At 39.6% G+C, this 26,737-nt stretch overlaps 1 protein-coding gene across 2 annotated transcripts in view; it reads right to left on the bottom strand.

Annotated features, from left to right (window-relative positions):
• HECW2 (HECT, C2 and WW domain containing E3 ubiquitin protein ligase 2) overlaps nt 1–26,737 on the bottom strand; it is a 2,117,141-nt gene that overhangs the window by 370,668 nt on the left and 1,719,736 nt on the right. For both annotated transcript variants that reach the window (XM_044060621.1, XM_044060622.1), the window contains 2 exons: nt 20,318–20,427; nt 3,715–3,835 (listed from right to left, as the gene is read on the bottom strand). In XM_044060621.1, coding sequence (XP_043916556.1) covers nt 3,715–3,835; nt 20,318–20,427 — 231 coding nt within the window. The remainder of the gene's footprint in view (nt 1–3,714; nt 3,836–20,317; nt 20,428–26,737) is intronic.

The following is a 26,737-nucleotide window of genomic DNA, read 5'->3' as shown; positions in this document are numbered from 1 at the left end:
GCAAGGTCTGTACTGCCATGAACTCACAATGATTAAGCAAATGTAAAGAAGTGGCTTGAACAGCAAGTCAACTAGACCCCTGCCCTTGTACTGCCCAATATTCTGTGAGCGTATTTTATTTTAAGTTATGAGTAATGCACTGTATTTGTTTATTTTTAGAGCAATGAAACATTTCTCTAAAAATAAATAATTAAAAAGGGAAAAGGAGTCCCTACAAGTACAGTGACCTAAGTGATTGCCTAGTTCTCCCATGCATAAGGCCAGCCCTGGCATTGATGCACTACAGCTATTAATACATCTAAATAAAAACAATATGATACAAGGCATTTCAGCCATGGAAAGTAGCAGACATGTATACATGCCATGATATTCAATTTTCCTAGTTTAATGCCTTTAAGATTATTTATAACATTCTACAATGCATTTCTTAATCATTCCCCTTCAGCACCTGCCCAATGGCTGCCATTTCTGTGCCACATCTGTTCATGTATTCAATGGTGGGGTAAGAACTCTATGGCCATTCATTCCCATTGAAGGAGCATTATCAGCTCATTTTCTGCTGAAGGTTGAGTGCCAAGTGTTACGGAGTATGTGAGATATAAGTCCTGAAGTGGTCCTCTCCCAATCCTAACCCCTCATCAGGGGGTGGCTTGCATAGTCCACAATGGTTGCCTGGTCAGGAAGAGATAAATATGCTTCCACACATGCGTACTTCTCTAACTCAGTGATGCAAATATTGTAAACCTGCTTAGCCTCTTCCATGAGTAATTACAAACTCACTAGTAAGTGACACTAATGCAGCAGGCCTAGCGATCTCTCCCCTGCAAGATGGGTGGGCTGGAATGCATCACTCAATCTAATCCTCCCTAGCTCAATTCAACGCCCATTCTGCTAGTCAAGCCCTGGTCATAGGAGTTGCAGTCAGGACTTCATCCCTCTACACTATTGGACAGGGCTCCTCTATTAAGTGTCTTGACACTGCTGGGAACCCCATAACATTTACTGCACAGCACCATACCATTTAATCTTTGATATAACGTGCAGGAAGGTGCAGATCATATTTACTGAATTTATATATGTAGATGCTATGTGATCAAATAAATTATCATGTTGATTCTTAAAGCAGATTAAAGAATCTTCCAGTCAGTATTTTTTATGATAAATACTTTATAACTATGTATAACATTTGTCTCTTATGTGGGGCTTTCAAAAGAAAATGTATGAACTACATCACTCCTTCACTTTTGACTCTGTTGTCTCTGTGACGAAAATGTCTGAATAAACTGATTCATTTGATTTAACTGCTACAGGAAATGTTGAATTTCAATGTACAGTTACTCAGGGGTCCCAAATAATGCCAGGTGGCAAAAATCAAGTACTTAAGTAAATAAAAAGTAGCAGATGATGTGAGCAAAGACCTTGATGTTACAGAAGTACCATGCTGCAGTCTGATTCACACAGGCTTTGGCAACCTGTTTCTAGCACCTGTGAGAGGTCATAGGAATGCTACCACCCAAATGACAAAACCATGTTATATAAAAGTGAGACATCTGAAGAGCTGAATCAAGTCTGAAATCAGCATTTTAGAAATTGCATTATGCTCTTTACTACATTTTATATACCAATTGTCAAAGTAAATGTCTTATCCTTATATGTATATTTGTGCAGTCACTGCAAACTATGAAACTCAACAAATTCTGATTCCACTGTTACAGTCTTGAACACTGAATGAGCTGTCTTAAAAACTCCAAAGAAAAAAATACTTTAATGCCATCTTCCAGTTATAACTACATAGCTACATACAGAATGCTTCTTAAAATGATTCTAACAAGCAGGGCTGTCACTTACAAAGAGGAAACATGATTTAATAAGCTCTCTGAGCAGAAGTCATCACTACACTGCACCAGCCAAAGGTCTCACTGGTTACTTCTGTGAGAACACTAACTGGTATACTGCACCACGTGAGACCACTTGGGGGGGTTCAAACCACATGATGCCTGAGGTGCCATAACCTTTAGTAACTTTGAATGCCATAGGAGTGCCATGAAAATGTTCTCTAGGTTTACACATCCAGAAAAGTCCAACATGAGGAAATGTATGGAGAAAGCCAAAAAGACAGGAACTGACATTTAATGGGAGAACATCATTCTTTACAACCCTTTGTTAAATATAGTCCATAATATACAGAATGCATGATCATTGCAGCAGAAAAGCATGTGGTCTATTACAGTCATACATGAAAATAGTTAATTTCATTGCTCTATCTTCATGCACCACAAATCAGTTTGTATATTTGACAGAAAGGGAGTAATTTCTTCTTTAAGCCATTCATTGGGTCTGTAAGACACAGAATATTCTATGCAGTCATTGTCTGATAAGGGAACTATGCAACTGTGCATATCAGCATACAAACATATAACACTTATTCGCTTGCTCAAATAATTAGCATGTTAGAAAGTATGTCAAACTAAAAATTTACATCTCTTTTTTGAAAACCGTTATGTGGTTTTCTTGGCAGAGTTGTTGCTATAATAAATTTAAAACGTAACATTCCAACAATACACTTGTGGCATTAGTTGAGGGCCTTACATGAAGCTGTATGTCTCATTGAGACAAAAGTGCATGTTATGGACAGATGGAGAATTACTTTAGATGATTTCACATAAAGGAGTTTTCTTTTTCTTATAATACACAATCACATTTACCTCTCACTTATATGCTCGCTCGTCCCAAGTCCAAACGGCTTCTGGAATTCAAATTCCACGCTTGAATGTGGAAGATGAAGACGTAAACCATCAGTAGCACATATGGAGAAGACAAAAACAGGTCGCAAGCACCTCTTCCGTTTGTACGACTGGATGCAAAGGGCGTTCTTAAAGAAGAACACCCTTAAATTTTTTTTTTTTAAATTAGAAATAAATTAATCTCCTGGCCAGTCGATTCCAGGGGGGGTGCAAGTGCACTCCTTGCACCTGCCTGCGGGCGCCCATGACATAGGGTCTATATTATGTGATCAAAACTTTAGGTAATTGAATACCTAAAGGTCGACACCTAAACAGCAAAAGCTGTAAATATCGAACGGCTACTTCTGTGAATTCTTTCGTAGGGAAAGAATTCACTTTGCTGTTAATCGGGAATATGCCCTTTTCTCCACTGTAGAACAATCTTGGAGTTGGTATATTTAGTTAGGGGAGTGTGGGGGGCACAGCCCACCCCACTTGATTAGGGTTTGAAATTTTTTTTTTCTTGGGCCAAGTGAATTCTTTCCCTATGAAAGAATTAGCAGAAGTGGCCATTCGATGTTTACAGCTTTTGCTGTTTAGGTGTCAAGCTTTCGGTATTCGATTACCTAAAGCTTCAACTATGTAATATAGACCCAAATACATATATTATAAGTAAATCTATATTATACTATGTGTTTTAACTTCATAAGTGGATGTTTATTCTGCATGTGCCTGTCAAAAATATGATTTCATACACTGTAGCATTTGAGTGTACCTTAAAAATATCCAGAAGCCTCCAAGGCAATAGCAATGGGAGGGCAACAAAACAATTCTTAATTATTTGGCATGTTCCTTCTAATGTGAAAGCTAAAACTTTCCTCATTTCTTGATAGTCAATAAATATATGCATCTCTTCAACACAAGTATTTATTTTCATACACAAACACAAATGTTATGTACATTATGAATCAAAAAGTCAAAAGGTACTCACTTTAACTTCCCTGGGCCTTGCCCGTATCCTTTTGTTTCAAGTTTTCTATAGAAGTTTCTGAGCTTTGCTTCGAAGTCTCTCTTGTATGGTGCGGGAGCTCTAGCATTGGCACGCTGGGTACCTAAAAAAACAGACAAGCTTTTAATAAAATTAATGGCGCATGTGACATACTTAGACTATGCAAGTATGGAAGAAAAAACTTGTCATATTCTTCTGTATAAAACAAAAGTTTGCATAAGAAAATAGGCTACTCAGAGTTAAAGCCATTCTGTAACTCAGCTCCAAGCCCCCAGCCTCAAAAAAGTGTCTGCAAATGGAAGTAATGTATGCATGTATAGCTGCACCCTGATGTAAAACAGCCTTCACAGTCTTGTGAAAGGATAAACCTTCCCGACTTTAGATGTGCAGATTCTGCACATGCCCTCAGCAGACCAAAGATAACTCAGAATTCATATTTGACCTAGTATCCAGGCACACTCTCTGATGTCATCACCTTGCATAATGCTGGAATCTACATATATATATGCTCATATTTATTAAGTATCTAACATACTACACTTACATACACTTCTTTTTTTTTTTGCTTCTGCAACCTACACATATATTAACTCGGGTTCCGGCATGTAGCTAGCAAGACATTTTCCTGCGAGCTACATCGCCGAAACCAATTGGCGGCAGCAGCAATTTGCCGTAGAGCAATACGGCTGAAAAGCATAGCCGCTGCAGCTGTACAATATGCAAAGTAATCCTACAACTGGTGGCGATCCTTACAGACAGCTGCCTGGCCGTATTCTAGCAGGGACGGCCGTACTAATTCCTTCCATGAAAATACAGAACGTGGTACATATCTAGTACAGCCGTCCCTGCTAGAATACGGCCGGGCAGCTGTCTGTAAGGATCGCCACCAGTTGTAGGATTACTTGCACAGTGTACAGCTGGAGCGGCTATGCTTTTCAGCCATATTGCTCTATGGCAAATTGCTGTTGCAGCCAATTGGTTTCGGCGATGTAGCTCGCAGGGAAATGTCTTGCGAGCTACATGCCGGAACCCCAATCAATCATCTGTACAGAAAAGAAAAAACGATGACTCGTTGCAGTCATGGTAACAGAAACAATGCTAGTGGTGACTGCCTATGAGAATCAGCGCTCTGAGTTTAAAACTAAAGAAAATGAAATAAATGCGTTACAACCTCATCCACTTCAAGCCTGACAAATGGTCAGGAAGTCCATATACATCCCAACACAGATAAAGTTAATATTAAGCAATTAATCCCATGTTAAGGCCAAATAACTGCACTTTTGTAAGTCTGTATGTTTCGTACAATTTTTATGAAAACTGGCATGTGTTGCCTGGTTAGGTTCGACATTTTATGAAAACTGGCATGTGTTGCCTGGTTAGGTTCGACATTTTATGAAAACTGGCATGTGTTGCCTGGTTAGGTTCGACATTTTATGAAAACTGGCATGTGTTGCCTGGTTAGGTTCGACATTTTATGAAAACTGGCATGTGTTGCCTGGTTAGGTTCGACATTTTATGAAAACTGGCATGTGTTGCCTGGTTAGGTTCGACATTTTATGAAAACTGGCATGTGTTGCCTGGTTAGGTTCGACATTTTATGAAAACTGCAAGGATGGCTGTGTAGAGAGCATTGCAAAGAAAACACAAAAATACTTCAGCCGTTGAATTGTACTGCACAAATTCTTTTCTCGCATAGTAAAACAATAATTTTTTATTTTATTATATATATGACAATTTATGCATTTTGGGATATAGGGGCATCCAGCTAGACAGTGTGATGTGCGTTTTAACAAACAATACTGGGTAGCTGAAAAGTTACAGATATTTTACCAGCCAAAATTTCTTATGTAGGAAAACTCTAAAGCTCCATTTCCTCAAGCTGCCCCATCCTTTCCCAAGAAAGATCTATGCTACTAACTGTGTTATAAATTAATAAAATGAGCTTGCAGCGCCCTACAGCACAGAACTCTCCAAGCTCAAGAGCTAATGTCAGACAATATACCGGGTTACTACACCTAGGGGAGACTGGTAAACGCTCTTTGAAACATTTTTCACTTTGATATACACAAAAATCCACTTACTTGCTGAGAACACAATACTGAGATGCCCATTGGCATTAACTTAGAAGTAAAACAAGGAACTGAATGCTTATTAATTATGTAGCTCTGAATTATACAGCCCTCAGTCATTGGCTATCCTTTATTAATTATGTAGCTCTGAATTATACAGCCCTCAGTCATTGGGTATCCATTATTAATTATGTAGCTCTGAATTATACAGCCCTCAGTCATTGGGTATCCATTATTAATTATGTAGCTCTAAATTATACCAGCCTCAGTCAGTAGCCCTCTACAGATTTTGGCTTGCTTGTGTAACTCAGGATGAATTCTGAGATGTAGGCTCTGTAGTTTTCAGATGGATTTCAGATATGGGTTACAGCTACATACTTCCATTTTGTACTCAATACCTCATATTGTTTCCCTCACCCTACCACACATTTAAACAAAACAAAGGAAGTACATCTCTCCAACTGATGCCCCCTCACTAACTAAAAACAGTCAAATTATGTAAATATTCATACTGTTGGCAGTAGTTTACATCCATCCATCCACAACCTCTTTTTCCCATTTTTTGCACATGGGGTCGTGGAGTCACTTCAACAGTGACAATCATCTAGAGTTAAAGTTTGCACTGCCAGATGGCTAATTGTAAAACAATATCCTGACATCAGTAAGTTTTAAAGTCTCTAAGAGATAGAAAGAACATATGTACTGAATTAAATACACAGAATACACTTGCTTAACCCTTGCTTCAGACTGCCTTTTGCCTAGTCATGCAATTCACAGTTTTGTATATTGCTCTTTTAGTGAATTAAGCCTAGCATTGGAAGAAAAAGCTGCATTTGTATAGGTGTTTAGGACACCCAGTGCATGCTGTTTGTGAATGTGAAAAATGAATAAAAAATGTACTAAAAGTTACTGATTTCATCTGCTTTGCACTTCCCAGAGGCGACAATTTTCAAAAAAGAAACTATCTTAAATTTTCAGGGAATGTGTAACTTGCTTAATATCTGCTATTATTGCCTGACATGTTAAATGTAGGCCGTGGTGGTGCAGTGGTTAGCGTTGTCACCTCACAGCAAGAGGCTCTCCCATTCGATTCTCTGTTGGAGAGCCTTCTGTGTGGAGTCTGCATGTCCTCCCCATGGTTGAGTGATGTCTAAAGAAATGCAGGTAGGTGCGTGCATGAATGGGTGTGTCTTCTTTGAAGGTTGGGTGACAGGCTGGCAACTTGGCACCATAAAAAATCCACTGCCAATCACAAGCGGACTGGAGTTCTGCTGTGGCGACCCCTAACCGGGAAAAGCTGAAAGATATCAATTGCCTGACATGTTAAAACCTTGAAAAGACCAAAAGATTGAGGTACCTGAGAAGTAATGTAAAATACTCCCAAAAAGTAGCAAATTCTGCACACCTATCAGTCTTCGAAATTTCCGTGACCACGCTCCACCTTCCACATTTTTAACACATTTAAAATGCAACAATTGAAAACCTCAAAACAGTAACCCTCACTGCTGACACATCAAATAGGTGATAATGTGAGACACACAAGATTACGATCGAGACTCTGGTCATAACCAGTATGTTATGTGTTTGAGACAGGGATGGCAAAAAATTCAGTCCAGAGCACACAACTTATTGGGTTACAATTGGAAAAGCCTCAAACATAATTCATTGCAGTTCATGGAGATTTACCTGCTACTTAAAAAAAAACAGGATGCTATGTTTGAGATGAGTCTATATTATGCGATCGAAGAATCTCTTCTTCTTACACATAATAATCGACACACATACAGCGAACAACGTAAACTGGGAACGACCACGTCCTCAAATTTTTTCCTCTGGAAAAAATTCACATGGCCATAAAATAAAAAAAACAAACTTTAAAACACTAATTAAGTGGGGGGCTTTGTCCCCCACACCCTCCCTAACTAAATATACCAACTCTGAGATCACTCTACATTGAAGAAAAGGTCAATTCCCAACAATGGCCAACTGAATTTTTTCCCCGAGGAAAAAATTTGAGGATGTGGTCATTCACAGTTTACAGCGTTCACTGTATATGTGTCGATTATTATGTGTTCGAAGAAGAGATTCTTCAATCACATAATATAGACCTGTTAGTCAAGAAATTCTCATCAAGAGGTGCATCTTGACATCCATATCAAGAACTCATAACTTCCTGGGTTATGATCAAAAAGACTTGATTATAATTCTTTGTACTGCATGGAGCTTTACCTGCTACCACGTACTACAAAACTTAGAATTAAAAAAAAAAAAAAAAAACAGTTTGGCAGTGAAAGTCATAACACACCAACCACTGCCACACAGAGAGAAATCACACAAGAAGAGCATCAGGAATGTGGTAACCACTTTGTTTAGAATTAAAAAAGTCATAAAAGGCAGACAACAATAGATACATTGGATCTAAGTCACATCAGGGCCAGGGTGGGGCAAAATCAGCGAAACAGAACTATAACATGCCATGGGAAACAAGACTTGGAAAAAAAAAAGTCTGAACAAAGTGTTTTCACTTCATTTAAAAACTTCCCACTGTTTTTTAGCTGTGGTCACTGAGCACTGCTAAGAGTGAGACTAATGCTTAACAGCATTTTGAGCATAACTGTGGCACTCCATGCACAACATAACTGTTACGTACGATATCAACAGCAGTTAGAAGACAGAAATTTATAATTTGGGCTCCTCATAAATACCACCAAAGTGACAAGTGGCATGCACTGTTCCAGTAAAAAAAAAAAAAAAAAAAAAAAAATATGCATTCTAAATTTGTATCTTGAAGTTTAATTAATATGAACTTTGTAGATAATTTGCTCCTAATTTTTTATTGGTTATCAAACAAATTTTACTTAGTTGTAAATGAAGCCAATAATGAACTATCACGCTTCTTTTAGCAGAGATGCAAAGCATTAATTGCCAGGGTTTCCTCCACCTTCTTTTTTATATTACATCCAACAAATCATAATAAATAATAAGAAATAAATGCTTTTTCTAATACAGCCAGATAACTGTCTTAAAGTAACAGGTCCAACACAGAAAAGCACTTACTGCAATAAAAGAGATATAATTAGATTTGCAATTAATTATTTACATTAGTGTTGTAAACCCTAATGAAGTGATTGTTAGAGGCGAAAGCACTCATCCTGTATTTAATAAAGGCAGTTTTGGTTTTGAGGCTAGCACTGTTTCTTTGATTTTAGTGTTTCTTTAACCTAGACCCCTAAAAGTTATATCCTTTGTTTTACTTGCTATAATCTGGAATCTAAAGTCAGACAAAATCCGACAAACAACTGAACAAAGGTTAGCTCTGTAAAGATGTTCTTCCAAAAGGTGTAACAGTAGCTTCCAAAGACTTTGTTTTTATGCCTACAAAATTCCAAGGACACAGAGAGAGAATGTGTAGACAATCTCACAACTAAAGAACTAAGATCCCTGCTCACAAACAGAAAAGGGATCACTTATGGTCTAAACTTAACCCAACTTGTTTCATAATATTGGAAACTGGATCAATGCAAGTGAGTGTAAATTTGACTAAATCTTAAACTGTAACAGTAATTTTGCTACGTCTAATATAGTTTATTTAAACTATACATACATATGGACCATTATTAATAGCTATAAATTGCATTGTAATACAAAACCCACAAGGTAAATGCCACCTTTTTTTTTATTATTTTTTCGTTTTTTCTTGCTAAGCCTATGCCAGTAGGCTAGATGAAAAGACGGCAGTAAGCACCACAGACATGAAGTGTTTTCCCTGTTTTCTACTGAGATACTTAGTACTGCCCTATAAGACTAGGTTACTAGGTTAATTATGGCTACCACAGTATCAACATCTTACCCAGTTGTTAAAAAAAGAAATGGGTACCTAACATATTCCAGATACAGCTACAGGCTGCCCAGCGCATTGTAAAATCTATTGTGTCCAATAAAGTATATTACATCTACATGACTTTTTTGTATTTTCAGAAAATTTCTACAATCCATTTTTCACAGCAGTTACATAATAATAGTAATTTCCATGTATATTCCACAACTCCCGATCACTGACAACATCTTGGCTAAGCCTGTCCTTACATAGGTTCATAGGTAGGTACTAGGCTATCGGCCCAAGAGCCTAAGTAAGCCTAGCTAACAGGGTTCCCTGGCTTAAAGTTATTTTCCTGTGCCCCTGTCGAGCAGAGCCACAGAAGTTATCCTTGGGGTGTATTTCCTATTTCCCATCCACTCATCAAGATTTTTCTTGAAGAGTGCTAATGAGGAACTTTGATTGATATAGATAGGTAGTTTGTTCCAGAGTATGGGAAGTCTCTGGGACAGGAATCTATCCCTCCAACATGTTCTGTTTATTGTGGTTACAAGGTTTAGGTCCCTAGAGCATCTAGCTTGGAGGGATTGGGATTTCTTTACACGGAGCATGTCCAACAGCTCTGGGTTTGACATAGATTTATATGTTAGGCAGAGATCACCTCAGAGTAGGCGATATGCTACAGAGTAAAGCTGGAGTTTTTTGAGATGGTCAGTGTAGGGAATCTGTTTGAGGCCAGCAATCCTCTTTGTGAGGTACTTCTGTGGCCTTTCCAGCTGCTGCAGATGTCTTGTGAGGTACATTCCAAAAGGGGCAGTATACTCTATAATGGGTGTAATGAGTGTCGCGTAGATGGGAACAATGACCTCTTTTTCCTGGATGAGGGCCCTTTTGTGATGAGGTGTGCCATGTAGAAGGATTTTCTGACTACTGTGGTGATGTGATTATCAAAGGAGAGACTACTGTCCACCTGGGTCCCAAGGTCTGTTATCACACATATGGCATTAAGTAGACTGCCGCCTATGTGGTAGTTCATGGGTACAGAGTTTTTACATGGGGATGACAATGCACTTTTTGGCATTCAGCTTGAGGCCATGGCTCTAACATCAGGCATCTGACTCAGTGAGGCCCTTCTGTAGGATGTCCACATCATTTGGGGACTCGACTATGACTCCTAGTTTGCAGTCATCTGCGAACTTCATTAGCCAAAGGCCTTCTGTTTTAGCCTGTACTTCAGAGAAGTAGACACCAAATAGGAGAGGTCCCAGGACTGAACCCTGTGGTACTCCACTTGTCACTGGTTTGAAGTCAGATTTGGGGTCTGCAACATTTACACTGTGGGCTCTGTCAGTGAGCCAATTGGCAACCCATCTTGTGATGTAGGGATTTATATCCAGTTTAGTGAGTCTAGCTATAATTCCAGAATGGGGGATGGTGTTGAAAGCCTTGGTGAGGTCAAGATAGGCTGTGTGAACCACCTTACATTCGTTTACTGCTTTGGTGACTGCCTCTAGGAAGTCGATCAGGTTCAGGAGGCACAATCTGCCTTTCACAAACCCGAACTGGGTGGGGTCCAGAGTTTGGAGGTTACCAATGTTTTTGTTTATGAGTTCCATGGCCTTACAGACCAGGCTCATCAGGCTAATAGGGTGACAGTTCCCGGGATCAGTGGTGGCTCCCCCTTTGTGGAGTGGGATTACTGTTGCTGTGTGCCATTCAGTGGGCACAAAGCCTGACGTGAGGCTATGATTAAACATGGTGCTTAGGTGGGGAGCCAGTTTGTTCTGAAGTTCATGTAAAACACAGCCTGGGATGTTGTCCGGTCACATGGATGCTGTGTTTTTGGCTTTAAAAAGTGCAGCTTTTACCTACATAGTTGTGATTACAGGGACTCTGCATTCTTCCTGTATAGATATGGGCCCTTTAGGGTGTGAGAGGTGGGTAACATTAGCACTAAACCTGTCTGCCAGGATGTTGGCAATATCAGTTGGTTCTATAATTTTCATGCTGTTGTGCTGTAACTCAGAGCAGATCTGGGTGTTGCCATTGAGATTCTTGACATAGTTATAGAATGCTTTGTGGTTGTCCCTAGAATCAGTGACAATTTTGTTTTCATAGCTAACTTTGGAGGATCTTATAAGGGATCTCAGCTTCATACTGAGGCTGATCAGGGAGCTCCTCCACTCATGGGATTTTAGTCTCTTTTGTAACAGCTTCTTCCTTCTGTTGTAGAGTTTGTTTATGCCAGGGGACCACCAGATTGGCTTCCTTTTTTTGGAGGATAGTGTCTTGGTTCTGTTTGGGATAGCACAATCCATGCATTTATGTAAGTGCTTATAGAGTGCATTTTTGTAGAATTCAGCAGTCATAGCTGTATTGTCCATCTGCCTGGGTGTCATGAAATTCGCCACTTCTGTCTTAAAAAGCATGAAGTTGGCCTTGGAGAAATGTTTTACCATGGTTTCCTTAATGGGGGGTGGAGGCGGGATGTGGATATCTAGGGTGATTAGCTTATGGTCGGATCTGACCAATGAGGAGTTGACTTCTGGTGTGGAACACCGTTCACTCATGCTGGTAATGACTAGGTCTAGGATATTGTTGCCCCTGGTGGCGGTGTGGATAAGTTGATCCAGGGCATTGGATTTTATGAATTCCAGAAAGCGTTGAGTGAAGGAGTTGGTACAGTAGTAGTTTTCCCAGTTAATGGTGGGATAGTTGAAATCACCCATTATTAGGGTGTTTGGTTGAACCCTAATATTTTCCAGTATATTAAGAAAAGAGGAGTGGAAATCCTGGGGCATGGTGGGGGATCTGTAGCAAGCTAGAATATGGATTGCAATTTTGCCCAGAGTTAGTTGCACTTGGATAACCTCGGATGCATTATGCTGAGAAACTAGCCGGATATCCTTAATGAATATGGACACACCTCCGCCTTTGGTGTTCCGGTGCAGATTAGGTGGCCGAAAAGTGTGGTATGAGTTATAGCCTGGTAATGCAGGGATGCTCTCTGGAGCCTTGAAGTAGGTCTCAGTCACTGCACAGATATCGATGTTCTGCATTTTAAGGAGTGCCTCGAGGGAGTGCATTTTGAGATTTAGACTTCTAGCATTGAGTAGCATTATCCTCAGTTTTTGCTTGCCTGTTCCTGTTACGGTGGTGAATTTGTCATTTGAACATTGCCTAAAAAAGGCACTATAGGGGCAGCAAGAGCATTATCCAGTATCCGGAATCCCAGGGATGACAGGTGCATGCCATCTCTGGCAAAGCATCGTGGTCTGTTGACCATGTTGTCCCAGGCAGACAGATACTGAATCCCCTTAGAATGACACCAGAAGCTTAGCCAATTGTTGAAGTCAATCATTTTGCCCTTGCACTGGGTTATCATTCTGGGTGATGGCAGGATGCTACTTAGGGCTAGGGTCATACCTGCCTGGGCTACAAGATCGGAGAGCTCTTCCATGTCTCTTTTCGTGTAGTCCAGAGAGGTACATCTCAGGTCATTCACATCAACATGGACAATGACAGAGTTATATTTGTACTTGTTGTGGAGTGACCTGAGTGCGTGAATTATGTGGCAGATCCTGGCACCCAACAGGCAGCTGACAGTAACCTTCTCCTTGTTTAGCCTGGTGAGTGGGACATCCATTCTTCTAATCGTCTCATTATAAGATGACATCAACACGATTCATTACTAGGTCCCCAGTCTTTGAGGCCCTCTGAATATACATTACTCTTTTCTTTCTGAAAGGTTGGGGATGGATGGCTAGATGTTACCCTGAAAGGCCATTTTAAACATAACCAATGATCTGAGGTCAGAATCAAACTCTATACTTTGTGTGTATGAAGTGAAGACCTTAACAATTATGCCAAACCCACCGCCTAAATATACAAACTTGCTGCACTGATTGGGAATCAAACCCAGGTCAGCTGCTTGGAAGGCAGCCATGCTTACCACTATATCACCAATGCTACATGCTTTGTCACACAAAGGACAGCTCTTTTGTAAGCTGTTTTAAAATCCTCGAGCACCAAAGAATAACAGAGTAACTTACCTGCAAAAAGAATATTGATGTGGATATATTTTTCTTTTGAGTATCTCTACATCAGAAATGAAAAAAAAAATCAAACGTAATTGCACTTGATAAAAAAGTAAAAAAAAAATTCAAACTACATTGCAATTGCTTTGTTCCGTTTTTAAAGCTTGTACAGTAAGTGCAGTATTTTGTTTTTAACTAAAACAGTTTGTTCAGGCAGGTACTAAGCCTCAGTATTTGTAGCACAAATGCTTAACAAGGGGATGTTGTACCTACAAGCTTCATAATCTGATTTCATCTGTCCTGCTACAGTTCTGTTTTGCTGGTTTTGCACCACGCTGACTCCAATGTGACTTTAGAGCCAGTGTCTCTTATTGTCTGCCCCTTTGACAATTGGGCTACCAAAATCCCTCCCTCTTCTTCTTCATTGCTATTCTCAGTAGCACAAAAGTATCAATTGTGAGCTATTTAAATACTTCTATCCTTCTAATGTATCCTATAGATCCAGAACACGGAGTGCCCACTCAGCCAGACAGTGTTCCATTGAGTTGACTGCCTTTACTACCGACTGGCTCGTCTCTGTCTCATTTCGTGTAACTGTAATAATAAGCACCAGCTGTCTCATTTCGTGTACCTGTAACAATAAGCACCAGGTGTCTTATTTTGTGTACCTGTAATAATAAGCACCAACTGTCTCATTTTGTGTACCTGTAATAATAAGCACCAACTGTCTCATTTTTTGTACCTGTAATAATAAGCACCAGCTGCTCATTTTGTGTACCTGTAATAATAAGCACCAGCTGTCTCATTTTGTGTACCTGTAATAATAAGCACCAGCTGTCTCATTTTGTGTACCTGTAATAATAAGCACCAGCTGCTCATTTTGTGTACCTGTAATAAGCACTAGCTGTCTCATTTTGTGTACCTGTAATAAGCACTAGCTGTCTCATTTTGTATACCTGTAATAAGCACTAGCTGTCTCATTTCGTGTACCTGTAATAAGCACCAACTGTCTCATTTTGTGTACCTGTAATAATAAGCACCAGCTGCTCATTTTGTGTACCTGTAATTATAAGCACCAGCAGATATAACTGTGAAGTTTAGACTTCACTTAGACTAATCTCGTTACCCTTCTTCTTATCTTCCTGCCTGTTTAATGCACAGCTCACAACGTAGAAGTTTTAACCTTTTTTCCATTTTTTTTTTAAATCTGCCTATCTTAGTATTCCAATATGCAAACCCTTCATACAAATTCACTTCATTAGCATTCACTATTACACTCTTTTGCAGCAGGCACTAAATATTATGAAATCACAGTTTACCTCACCATCTGCTGCCAGTCTGAAAGCAACAGAAAAATTAGGATTCCATCATAGTGTATGTAGGTGTAAATGACCACAGAAGTACCTCCCCAAACAACATGAATAGAGGCATTATGGAGCTCTCAGACTATATGTCTCAGGCTGATATAAGCATAGCACGGAGCAGCATATTACCTTCGCTGAGGATGATGCCACAGTATGAGCAAAAGATGATTGATTTCAACAGCTGGCTGTCTTTCTGGTGTCATTCTAAGAGGATTCAATATTGATCAGCTTGGAAGGACATAGTTAACAGACCACTTTGCTTTGCAAAGGATAGCCTGCACCTGTCCCCTCTAGGCTTTCGTATACTGGCTAAAATTTTAGCTATGACAGTAGTGCCTTTTTTAGGCAATCGACAAACATACCAACATAGCAAACTCAGCTCAATAGGATCTCAACAGGTTACTGCTCAATGCCAGGAGCCTAAATAAAAAACGACACTCCTTCCAAGCCCTCGTCACACTTGAGAATACAGACATCTGGACAGTTACCAAGATGTGGTTTAAAGTGGCAGAGAGTACCCAGGCAATGCAAGGTTTCAGTGCCTTCCACACTTTTAGACCAGTACCTGAACAGACAAAGGCTAGAGGAGGAGGGGTCTTGATATACATCAATAACAATCATACCTCAAGGGTAGTCAAACAGGATGATCTGCGGAAGTTCTTCCATGTGCAGATCACCATAGACAAAATACTGTACCATATCCTACATACAGGTCACCCTCCATGTCCCAAGAAGCTCACAATGCATACTTGGACTTACTGACAACACTTACCATCCAACCTAACACCCTACTCATTTGAGACTTTAATTACCTATCTATAGACTGGGAATTCTACATGGTCTCAAATCAGCTGGCAGAAAGATCCCTGGACTTTGTACATGCAAATAATCTTGACCAAATAGTGAATACTCCCACTAAAGGCTGGACCTCATACTCACAAATAAGGGAGAATGATGCACCCTCACAATGTCTCATTCTCCCTGGTATGGTCCAACCATAAAGCTGTCTCTTTTGAAATAAAAATCTACTCATCAAGTGACAGTTTGTCAAAATGTAATGCCTCTCCAAATCCTGAGAACATACCAGCCCATGCTGAATTGCTCTCAGAAACTCTGTGCAACCATGTTAATGACTGCATAGAAGCTGCTATACCTACCAGAAGTAAGCCCAGATCTAGCCCCAGAAAGAAATCATTCTGGTGCCATCCCGAATTAAACAGGATATACAACAAAAAGAAAAAAATTATGGCAAAAATTAGGAAGGATAATTCCCATAAAGTTAAAAACTCCCATCAAACTAAATAGGCAACTAAGACTGCTCATTAAGTCAAATAAAGTCAACTTTGAAGTTGAGATAGCCTCACAGGTGAAAGATAACCATAACACCTTCTTAAGCTATGTCAGAAACCCCTAATGGCTTCTTAACTCATTCCCTCCAGTACAGCTCTTTTGAGTGTGTATCTTTAACTCCCAGTGGGTGTGGCTTGAAAGTTTAAAAAATGAAGTTATCACCTTACAATTCTAACAAATTCTCACTGACATAGGTCAGATATCAACACAACTGTGTTTGCCATCATGTATGCTTCAAAATAAAATATCCTGATACCTTGTATGTAGCATGGTTTTGGAATTACTAATGCAAATATGAACAAGCAATATTTGACACCTAGAGGCGCAGTAGGAGGTAACTGTAGATGCACCTGGAGGCATCACTCGAATGTAATTAAGCTATGTCAGAAACCTCAAGGGCAGTGAACAGCAATGTGGTGAACTGATGGCTAATGGTGAGGTAAGATTATATCCTCAACAGCCAGCCTATTGCACACCCCTCCTTGCAGCTTTGCCAAGTGCTCATAGGGGAATGGGACTAAAAAAAAAAAAAAAATAGAAAAAAATCTTGCAGCACACCTGATAGCTGTCTTAATGATGGCTCCTAATGGCTGACCCTCTCACCAGGGGGTGTAGTATGAATAGGGGTATTTGGCCAAGACAGGCTAATGACTGACAGACAGTGGGGGAAAAAAATTTAAGCAAACTGACACCAGACTTTTTTACACAAAGTGCTGGATTGACTATGAGGTACCTGAGGCAGTATTTTGGAAAGCTGCAGGATTCAACCAATCAAGGACAGTGCTGCGTAAAAATGGGCTTGGTTAGGAATACAAATCTCATGTAGTATGCCATAATTTTCAATTATGAATTATTTCAACCCTTATTTAATTTTATTGGAGGTTATTTCCAACACCTCCTCCACACCTTATGTAAAGCCTACAAAATGGAAAAATTATAGTAAATTGTTACTTATAGAAGCTTTTCTGAGATCAAATAAGGCTATGAAATACAGTGACGTGCACACATATTACCTCAGCAGTAGCCTTCAGGGCTGTCCTTCATATATAAAACCATCTTGGTTCTGACTTTATCCACAGATTTGGACAATGTGTCCAAGGGACAGAACCAGCTGTTTATTAAACCTCAAATTCAGCAAGTATCCCCTCCTGGAAAGTAAAATGGAACACTGTTGTAAGCCATCAGATGTAAAGCTTGTGGGTAACATTAACCCAGCATACTCTAGCTTCAGCTGCAGATAGCCAGCATGCAAGAAATCTGCTTCAGCTTTCCTTGCAGAAACAGAAGGAAGGAAAGCTATTTTTTATGTTAGTACCCATACCTCTCAATTGTCCCTGATTTTGCAGAGTGTTCCTGATTTTGCCTTATACGATTTACCTGTCCCACATAAAATTTTGACTTTCCAGTAAGTCACTGATGATTACACTTAAGTCAATAATGCCAAGGTTTGTATTTCTTATAGTTCAGAAAATGCATGTTGATGCAAAACCTATTGTTCTATTTACTATGCAAGTGACTTAGAGCAATATGCAAAAGTTGTCCCTGATTTTGATCATTTTCCATCCAACATTGCTTTTGGAGTTTGTTCAGAATTTTTAAGTTATAAACGTGAGAGGTATGTTGACACCTCTCTCTAGGAGTTCAGTGATAATAAAACAAGTATTGTATGTCATGGAGTTCTGAGGGTTTAATTATTAGTTTTTAATTGTAAGGCTTTACTATAACTAAACCTACAGGTCTCCATGGCATACAGTATTTATTTTATTATCATCAGTCCCTGAGAGAGGAACTAACACAAAACAAGATAGCTACTTTCTGCAAGAAAAGCTGAAATGGCACTCTTGAAAGGTGGCTGTCTGCAGCTGTGGCCAGAGTGTGCCATGGTAATACTGCCCGTGACCTTTAGGCCCCCTGCCTTACTACAATATTCCAAGTAAATCTACATATAATGATAACGCACATGTTTAGAATGATGAAGTTTTTGCAATAACAGAGGTCTGCATCTTGGCGGTAAGTGAAAGGTATCTGTAAACTAGTGTTTCATACTTAAAAATGTGAACATAAATGCATGCTTTTCTGAGTATTTGCAAAGTCTGAAATTACTGACTCCCAGGTACAGCTATATTGGAGGTAGCATAGATTTATATATATATATATATATATATATATATATATATATATATATATATATATATATATATATATATGGCAAAGCTAAGGGGAGTACCCAGCCCTATTACAAGAAATGTTTTATTACTTAGTCAGCTACTTTTAAGTTTGGTTGTGGTCCAGTTCATATGCAGTTAAGTGGCCGCACTTTTTTAGTGTCACAGATGTGGCTGCAAACTTGCTACTTAGCTCAGAAACATGTTCTATATGTAGTCATCTGGAAGACGTATCTTCTAAGGTAAAAAAGTTACAAAACTACAGAAATGGCTGAAAATGCAAAAACAATACATGCAGAAGGAAACATTTACAGCCAACACATTTAATAAACATCATAAGTACAGAAAGGATGATATATTTATTAAGGCACTGAAAAGGATTCTATATTACAAGATTGAAGCTTTACTTAATTGAATAATTTTTTTTTACTTTTTATTTATTTATTTATTTATTTAACATTTGTTGACTGGGAAAGTCCGACTAGGCTCCACAGAGCCTATTTTCAGCGGAGGCCCGGGGAGAAATGCTCCAGAAGCTTGAACTTCTAACATCTAAACCGCAAATTGTCAAACTGCTGATTTAACCCAGGGAAACACTTCCCTTGGCCGTTACGTGGAGTATGTCCGTTTCTCCAATTTGGAGCGATATTGGAGTTGGTATATTTAGGTGTGGGGGGTGAAGCCCCCCCCCCCATTTGATTTTGGATGTAAATTTTTTTTTGATTTGGCCAAGAGAAGTGTTTCCCTTGGTTGAATCGGCCGTTCGACAGTTTTAGCTGTCGATATTACAAGATCGAGCTATAGTTATTTGATTAACTAAAGCTTTGATATTGTAATATAGATGCCTGAAAAGAAATGACAGTGCTTTTTTTTATCTGTTTTGATTTCGCAATACTTCTTTCCTGCATGGTTTAAAATGACATAACCTATATACTAAAAAACACATTTTATTATGTTATCTTGGGTTGCCTCTCTCATGTTTCAGTTGCAATCTGAACACTGTTTAACTTCAAATACATTTCTTATTTTGGACACTAATCTGTTTGGTGCATTTTATCAGATTAAACAATACATGAAAAAATATGAAAACTTGTTAAAATACAACAGAAATCTTATGCTACACTTCCTCTTCTCCTACAATAGTCCAGATAAGTGAAATGACCTATAAACAGTTTTTAGAAACAAACAAACCACATGGAAATATTCACTCTTGCCCACAGAAAATGAACACTCTGATGGTTGTCAAGAGATTGAAAGCATTAAAAAAGAAACACTAAATTGCAAATGAATCAAATGGTGAACTTTGCAAACCGATGCCGTTCTTCGTTCTTTCTTTTGCTAGTACTTTACCAGAATGCCTTTTTTAAAATGGATTTATGTGTGTGCATCTGCGAATTTTTTTAAACATGTCAACTTTATTAAAATACAAGATCCATCAACATTTCAAATCTTAACAGAAATAACGTCTTATGTCAACAAATTTATACTGCTGTAAATTTCAAGTAAAGTTAAAGAATAAAATGGTTGATTAATTTATACCTTACATTTAAAAGCAACAGATAAGTCAATGTACAAAGATAAAAGGACAGCTGCATATATACCATCATTATACATTAAGATCAACTATTCCTTAAACTGCAAAACAATTCTTTAGTTTCTTTTCAAGAAAGTAGATTTGTGACTGTTGCAGCATTTTTTCCACCTAAATCAACCAATGAGTTCAAAGGATTAAATGAACTTTACATGATAGCTGTATAAAACAGTAATTTAGATTTTGTCTCACCTGGGGAGTTCTGTGGTGAAGAGACTGGAGAGCCCCGTGGAGACTGGCAGTAACTGGGGTGAAGTAAGGCATGTGGAGGCACATATGACATTATTTCCTCTTCAAATAAACTGGTAGGGTAGGAGAAAATGAAAGAGTGAGGTTTTTCAGCATTCATGTACAATATTGCTTCAGAATACTAAATGTCATTCCACAGAACCGTAGTTTGCTGAGAGATTTAAAAAGTATAAGTAACACACACGAAGACTTCAAACAGAAGAACAGTCAAAACACATGAATCTAGGAAAGGAATTCAATGACTAAATGGAATTCAAAATCACTCATCATACATTTAGTCTTGAAGTAGTAACCTCAACAGTGGCAATGAGGGATAAAGCCCTGACTACAGCCCAGGTCACCTGTCTTTGATTAGTGGCTCTTGCAATAGACCACGAGGCAGGGACTTTGGAACTGCCAATCCTGGGTGGGTTGGAACATGCCAGGTGTCCCTCTAATGAGCTCTAGAGGAGAATGAAGTTCAAAGAAAGATGCTTTTCTACTGGACAGCAGGTCAGAGAAGCATTACCACAGTGCAAGGGCATGCACCCAAAGCCACTCCTCACTGCCTGCCCAGTCTGATGCTGCTGTCATTGTCACATGGGGGGAGGAGTTAGGGCTCAGTATAAAGCCAGGATGCATGCAGAGATGATACTGCAGGTGCTGCTTCATGCCATTCCCAAGATGTCTTGCTCATATCCTCCTTTCCAGTCTGCTGTTGGATCCCTGCCAGGGGGTAGTATTGGTGCAATGCTGCTCTCCCTTTTCCCATTAAGATCAACTAATGATCTTCCCTCCCATTTCTCCCAAACCGGGGGAAGTACTAGGTTTAGGAGTTGGAGCAATGCAGATGGCACTGTGCAGCTGATGTTCAGAGCTGCAGCCCAGACTTACAAACTAAAGTCTTGAAGAAGTCATTATTATGCATAATTTCAATTGTATTCATTTGAACCAAAGAGGGAATGCAGAGTGGTTGTCTCACACTTGATTACTGCACATACAGACAGTGACTTACTGTCTTCATCATGGTAAACTGAAAAGTAACAGACTTCTGTTTTCACAGCAGCCCCACTGGTATTGCTGTATATTGTCAGCACTTTTTTCATTTTTTTATTATTGTTGTGTAATAGAGGTGGTATATGTAAGTTCAGCAGGTGCAGGACAGCAGGGTGCCTTGCCCTATTGCAATTTTTTTTATCTTCGTTTTCATTTACTACTTACATTTCATCCTATTTAAAAACTACATTCACTAAACAGTGATTGAAACCAGCACAGATGAGGCATGGACAGCCCTGAATACTTAACTGCCATCAGCTGGGCATATGCCTGTGTGCTTAGAAACAGCCTGACACCTCCAGCCACACCTGTAGTAAGGTAGATCTAGTGCAATGTATCCATTTTGCATCCAACTACATTTGGCTTTAAAAATGAGCTCCCTATCATAATACAAGCCCTAGGTAAAGAAGTATCTTATATCAGAGGCATGCATAAACTGTAATTTTACTATAAATAGTATGGCAAAGAAGAATGCTACAAAAAATTGCATGGGGTAAAAATAAGTAACACTCAGCACAGACAGACAACACAATATAACAAGATAAAATACTCATACTTAATCAGTCAATGTTGTTTACGAACAAGCATACTAGACCAAAAAGCCTCTCAGATACAGCCCTGAAGAGCATAAAAAGAATTGCAGTGAATCACTGTAAGGGAACCAAAGTGAAAAAAACACTTTGAATAATTAAAATGGGAAATGACAAGTCCTCAGGCCTGTGATACGTTCATAAGTGGTTACTGGGCTATTGACCAAAAGGTCTTTATAAGCCTAGCCGTGTATACCCAATATAATACTAGAGAAACCCAATACAAAGGATCTTGCCTATACTCTAGATCTTAGTTACCAATGACTGCCCATACCTAGGAGGGTCATAGGTGAAATCCTCAACAGGAATTTACAGTTTCCCATCCAGTTATCCAGGCTATGCTTAAACAGGGTCAAAGAGGTGTTTTGTTTGATGTGAATTGGTAGCCTTTTTCAGAGGAGTGGCAACCTCTGAGAGACATATCTGTCTCTCCAGCAGGTCCTATTCATGTCGCAGGTTAGGTTAAGGTCCCTTGAGCGGGTGACCCTTGTCCCATCTGACTTGTGAATGTGCAGCATTTCCATTAGGTTTAGATCCAAGATTGCTCTGTAAGCCAGGCACAAGTCTCCTCTAAGTGGTCTGCATGCTACTGAGTACAGTGACAGTAACTTCAGTCTGTCAGTGTATGATGTGCTGGAGACCCTAAATTTTCTTGGTTAGAAATCTCTGAGGTCTCTCAAGTTGCTGCAGGTGCCTGGTAAGGTACATAACAAAGGGAGCATTGCACTCAATTATTGGCCTGATGAGAGTTGAGTACAGGGGTGTTATGACCTCTTTCGCTCCTGAGGCAATGCCTTTGCTAATGAGGTGTGCAATGTAGGATCCCTTCCTTACCACAGTAGACACATGGTGGTCAAAGTTTAGGCTAGAGTCAACTTGCGTTTCCAAGTCTCTCACTACTGAGTTGTTACTTAGGGCATTGTTATTTATATGACAGTCTGCAAGGATATCATTTTTACCAAAGGGGATGGTAATGCATTTTTAGCACTGAGTTTGAGTCCATGGCTTTGGCACCAATCACAGGTTTGTGTACGCCCCTCTTGAAGTATAATGACATAGTTTGAGGATTCAATGACTGCATCGAATTTGCAGTTATCAGAAAACTTAGTCAGCTACAGCCCTTCTGTTTTGGCCTGAACCTTTGAGAAGTATATTCCAAACAATAGGGGGCCGAGCACTGACCCCTGTGGAACTCCACTGGTGACAGGTCTGCTGGTTGAGGTAAATTCCCCAACTTTGACTGAGTGTGATCTGTCGGTGAAGTAAACCAGTTAACAACCCATCTGATGGCATAAGGGTTGATATTCAACTGGGAGAGTTTATCAATGATGCCCAAATGTGGGATTGTGTAGAAGGCCTTGGCTAAGTCATGGTAGGTTGTATGCTCAGATTTGTCTTAGTCTATGGCTCTGGTGATATTTTCAAAGAAGTCAACCAGGTTTAACAGGCATAACCTGCCTTTGACAAAACCAAACTGTGTCAGATCAAGGGTTTGGAGATCACCTATATCCTTATTTATAAGGTTCATGATGATTCCTTCCATTGCCTTACATACAAGGCCGGTTAAGCTTATGGGTCTGTAGTTCCCAGAGTCTGTTGTTGTACCCCTTTATGAAGGGGGATGAAGGTTGCTGTTTTCTATTCAGCAGGGACAAAACCAGTACTCAGGCTGTGGTTAAATGGAGTACCTAATGTTTTTTAGATCATTTAAAACACAACCTGGGATGCCATCTGGTCCCATAGAGCCTGTGTTTTTTGCCTTGGAGTGAGCATTAATGATTTATTCTTTGGAGGTGCAATGTGGGGGAGAAGTGGAGGGGAGAGGTGGTTGAAATTTTCGCTGAACCTGTCAGCTAATAGGTTAGCTATTTTCACAGGATTAGCCATCCACAGCTAGTTCAGCAGACATCTGGGTCCTACCTTTTAGGTTACGGATATAGCTGAAGAATGCCGTATGGTTATCCTTAGGTATGGATGCTATTTTTTTTTAATTTGCCCTTAGAGGATTTTACAAGTTGTCTTATTTGTTTGTTCAAGCAGAGGAGGGTGTTCTTCTAGTGCTGGGACCTCTCTTTTTTATTCTTAGACAGCAAGTTCTTCCTAATTGTTGTATAACTTATTAATGCCAGATGTCCAACAGGGAGGTTTTGTTTTTCTTGAGGATCTTGTTTTGATCCTACCAGGTAGGTGTCACTACATCTGTATAAGGGTTTGTATAGGGCATTTGTGTATACCTTAGTATACTTGTCAATGCCATTTGTGGGAACAGGAGCTTGGAAATTATTTATGCCATCCCTTAGGAGGGTATAATTAGCTTTGATGAATTTCTTTAGCCTGATTTCACCTAAGAGGGGTTCATATGTTATAGCTACTTCAATTGTTACTGATTTGTGCTCAGATTTAACCAGTGAGGGTCCTATACTTGTGGTGGTGCAACGGTCACCCATGTTGGTGAGGACCAGGTTGAGAATATGTGATTCCCTTGTGGGGTTGCAAACTATTTGTTCCAGGGAATTAGTATTAACAAAGTCCAAGAACCTTTGTGGGAGCATGTTGGTACTCGTAAGTTTCCCAGTCAGTGGCGAGATAGTGAAAATCACCCATGACTAGATTGTTTGGCTGTAATTTGATTGACTCAAGTATGTCCAAATAAGCAGCATGGGTATCTTGGTTCATTCAAGGGGGCCTATAGGTAAGAATGACTTGATAGGGGGTCTTACCCACAGTTATTTCAACTTGGAGTAACTCCACAGAGTTTTCCTGTCTATCCAGTCTAGAGGTGTATTTATCTTTGATAACAACAGATACTCCTCTTCCTTTGGTTCTCACATGTTCATTTTGTGGTCTGAAAGTGTGGAAGGCATTGTAGCCTTGCAAGGCTGGGGTACTCTCTGCAGCCCTGAACCAAGAGAGTGCAGTTTCTGATTTAAACTCCTAGTGTTTAGCAACATAACCTTGAATTTATTTGTGGGTGATATTTTCACATTGGAAATTTTGTTCGTGAGATCTTGCCTAAAAAAGGCACTATGATGAAACAAGTGACTTAGCCGGCAACCAAAAGCCTAGAGGCGACAGGTGAAGACCATCTCTGGCAAAGCAACATGGTCTATCAACCATGTCATCCCAGGCTGACAGGAACTGGATCCCCTTAGAATGACCCCAGAAATTAAGCCAGTGGTTGAAGTCAATCATTTTTTGTTTCTATTGTGGTATCATGCTAGGTAAGGGTAGGGACATACCAACCTGTGAGACATATTCATAGAGTCCAATCAAGTCTCTCTTCATATAGTCCAGTAAGGCATGTCTCAAGTCATTCACACCAACATAAACTAAGATGTAGTCATAATGGTACTTTTTGTGATACTTGAGTGATTGTGTGGTCTGACATTTCCTCGCACCCAATAGACAGCTGACCGTAACCTTCTCCTTGTCCAGCCTGGTGAGTGGGGCATCTGTGTGACTCACAATGGAGTCACTTATGACTAAAAAAATTATATTAGATGTGCTTTGGCTTAGGGCTTATTTGGTGAGACACTCATGCTTGTGTTTTTATGTGCATTTAGTGCTGTAGGTACAGTACTACGTGTAGCATGTTGGTCTTTGGAAGGTCTCTGGTGTTTAGGTAGGTGTCTAGTGAGTACCTCAGCGCATGATGGTTTGTATGTTGAGTGCATGGTTTGTGTAGGAGGTGTAGTATGTGAGTTGACAACCTGTTCAGTGTTACTGTTCTGTGGGCGTGAGAGAGCAAAGATTCCAGATTCATAGTGTAGATGCATCTCTCACAAATTATACTTGGGTGTTTTAGGAGTAGAGCATTGGCAGTGTACATGAGGCAGCTGCTACACTGCTTCAGGATACCCATGTCAATCAGGCTTGTAGGAAAAATGGAGGGAAAATGACCATCCATAATGCTAAGTTAAATTTTGTTTTCACAGTGGGGAGAGAAAATGGAGGGGTGTGGTATAACTGGATGCTCTAAAATGGGGTCTATACTAATGGGGTGTTCTATAAAGGGTCTACACTAGCATGGTTCTCTAAATGGTATAAGACTACTGTAGATTTGGTGGTTTCTGGACCTCAAGAGGCAAAAGTGCAGCTGAGGTGCTCTCTGAGCTGCTAAGCTCAATTTAAGGACTTCTCAGCTGGATTACTGGCAACTACTAAGGGAAAATTTATCTACTGAAGTTTTTCCATCTATAACCACAAATGTTTACCCCCACTGCATGGTAGTGCACAATGGTGCACGGAGGTGCACTATGCGTAAACAGATGAATACAGCTGAGAAGTGGCTGGTCGTCTAACTATGGAGCTATGTTAAAACAAGCGCAAACCTGTGCAAATGCGGGGCTTATGTAGCAACAGTGAGCAAGCTGAATTAAACAATTTAACCAATAAAAAAAAATGAGCCTTGTGCCAGCAGCCTTCAAACAGATGAGTCCTAGCCTGGTTTACAAACACTATTACAGCACATTGTGGAAATGCAATAATAGAGGGGTCAAATCATTTATGTGCATTTCAAGCTTAAAAGGTTGTAGAAGTTCAAATGTAAATACTAAACAATCAGACTCATATTTTCTTATAAATTTCCCCAAACAGGAAGGAACAGACGTCATATTTCTAGAAGATTAAGATAATTAATTCTGGATATCTCATTAATTACATTGTAATCTACAAATCTATAGAGCCATATAACTTGGTGCCATGGTGTCAAAGGGTGACTTGTAGTCAGCTAGCAGTA

This window comes from Protopterus annectens, chromosome 2.part0, assembly GCF_019279795.1.
Source record: "Protopterus annectens isolate FY-2018-M chromosome 2.part0, PAN1.0, whole genome shotgun sequence".
Lineage (NCBI taxonomy): Eukaryota > Metazoa > Chordata > Ceratodontiformes > Protopteridae > Protopterus > Protopterus annectens.
Note: the sequence above shows the minus strand (reverse complement) of the source record. Positions and strands in the feature narration are given on the sequence as shown.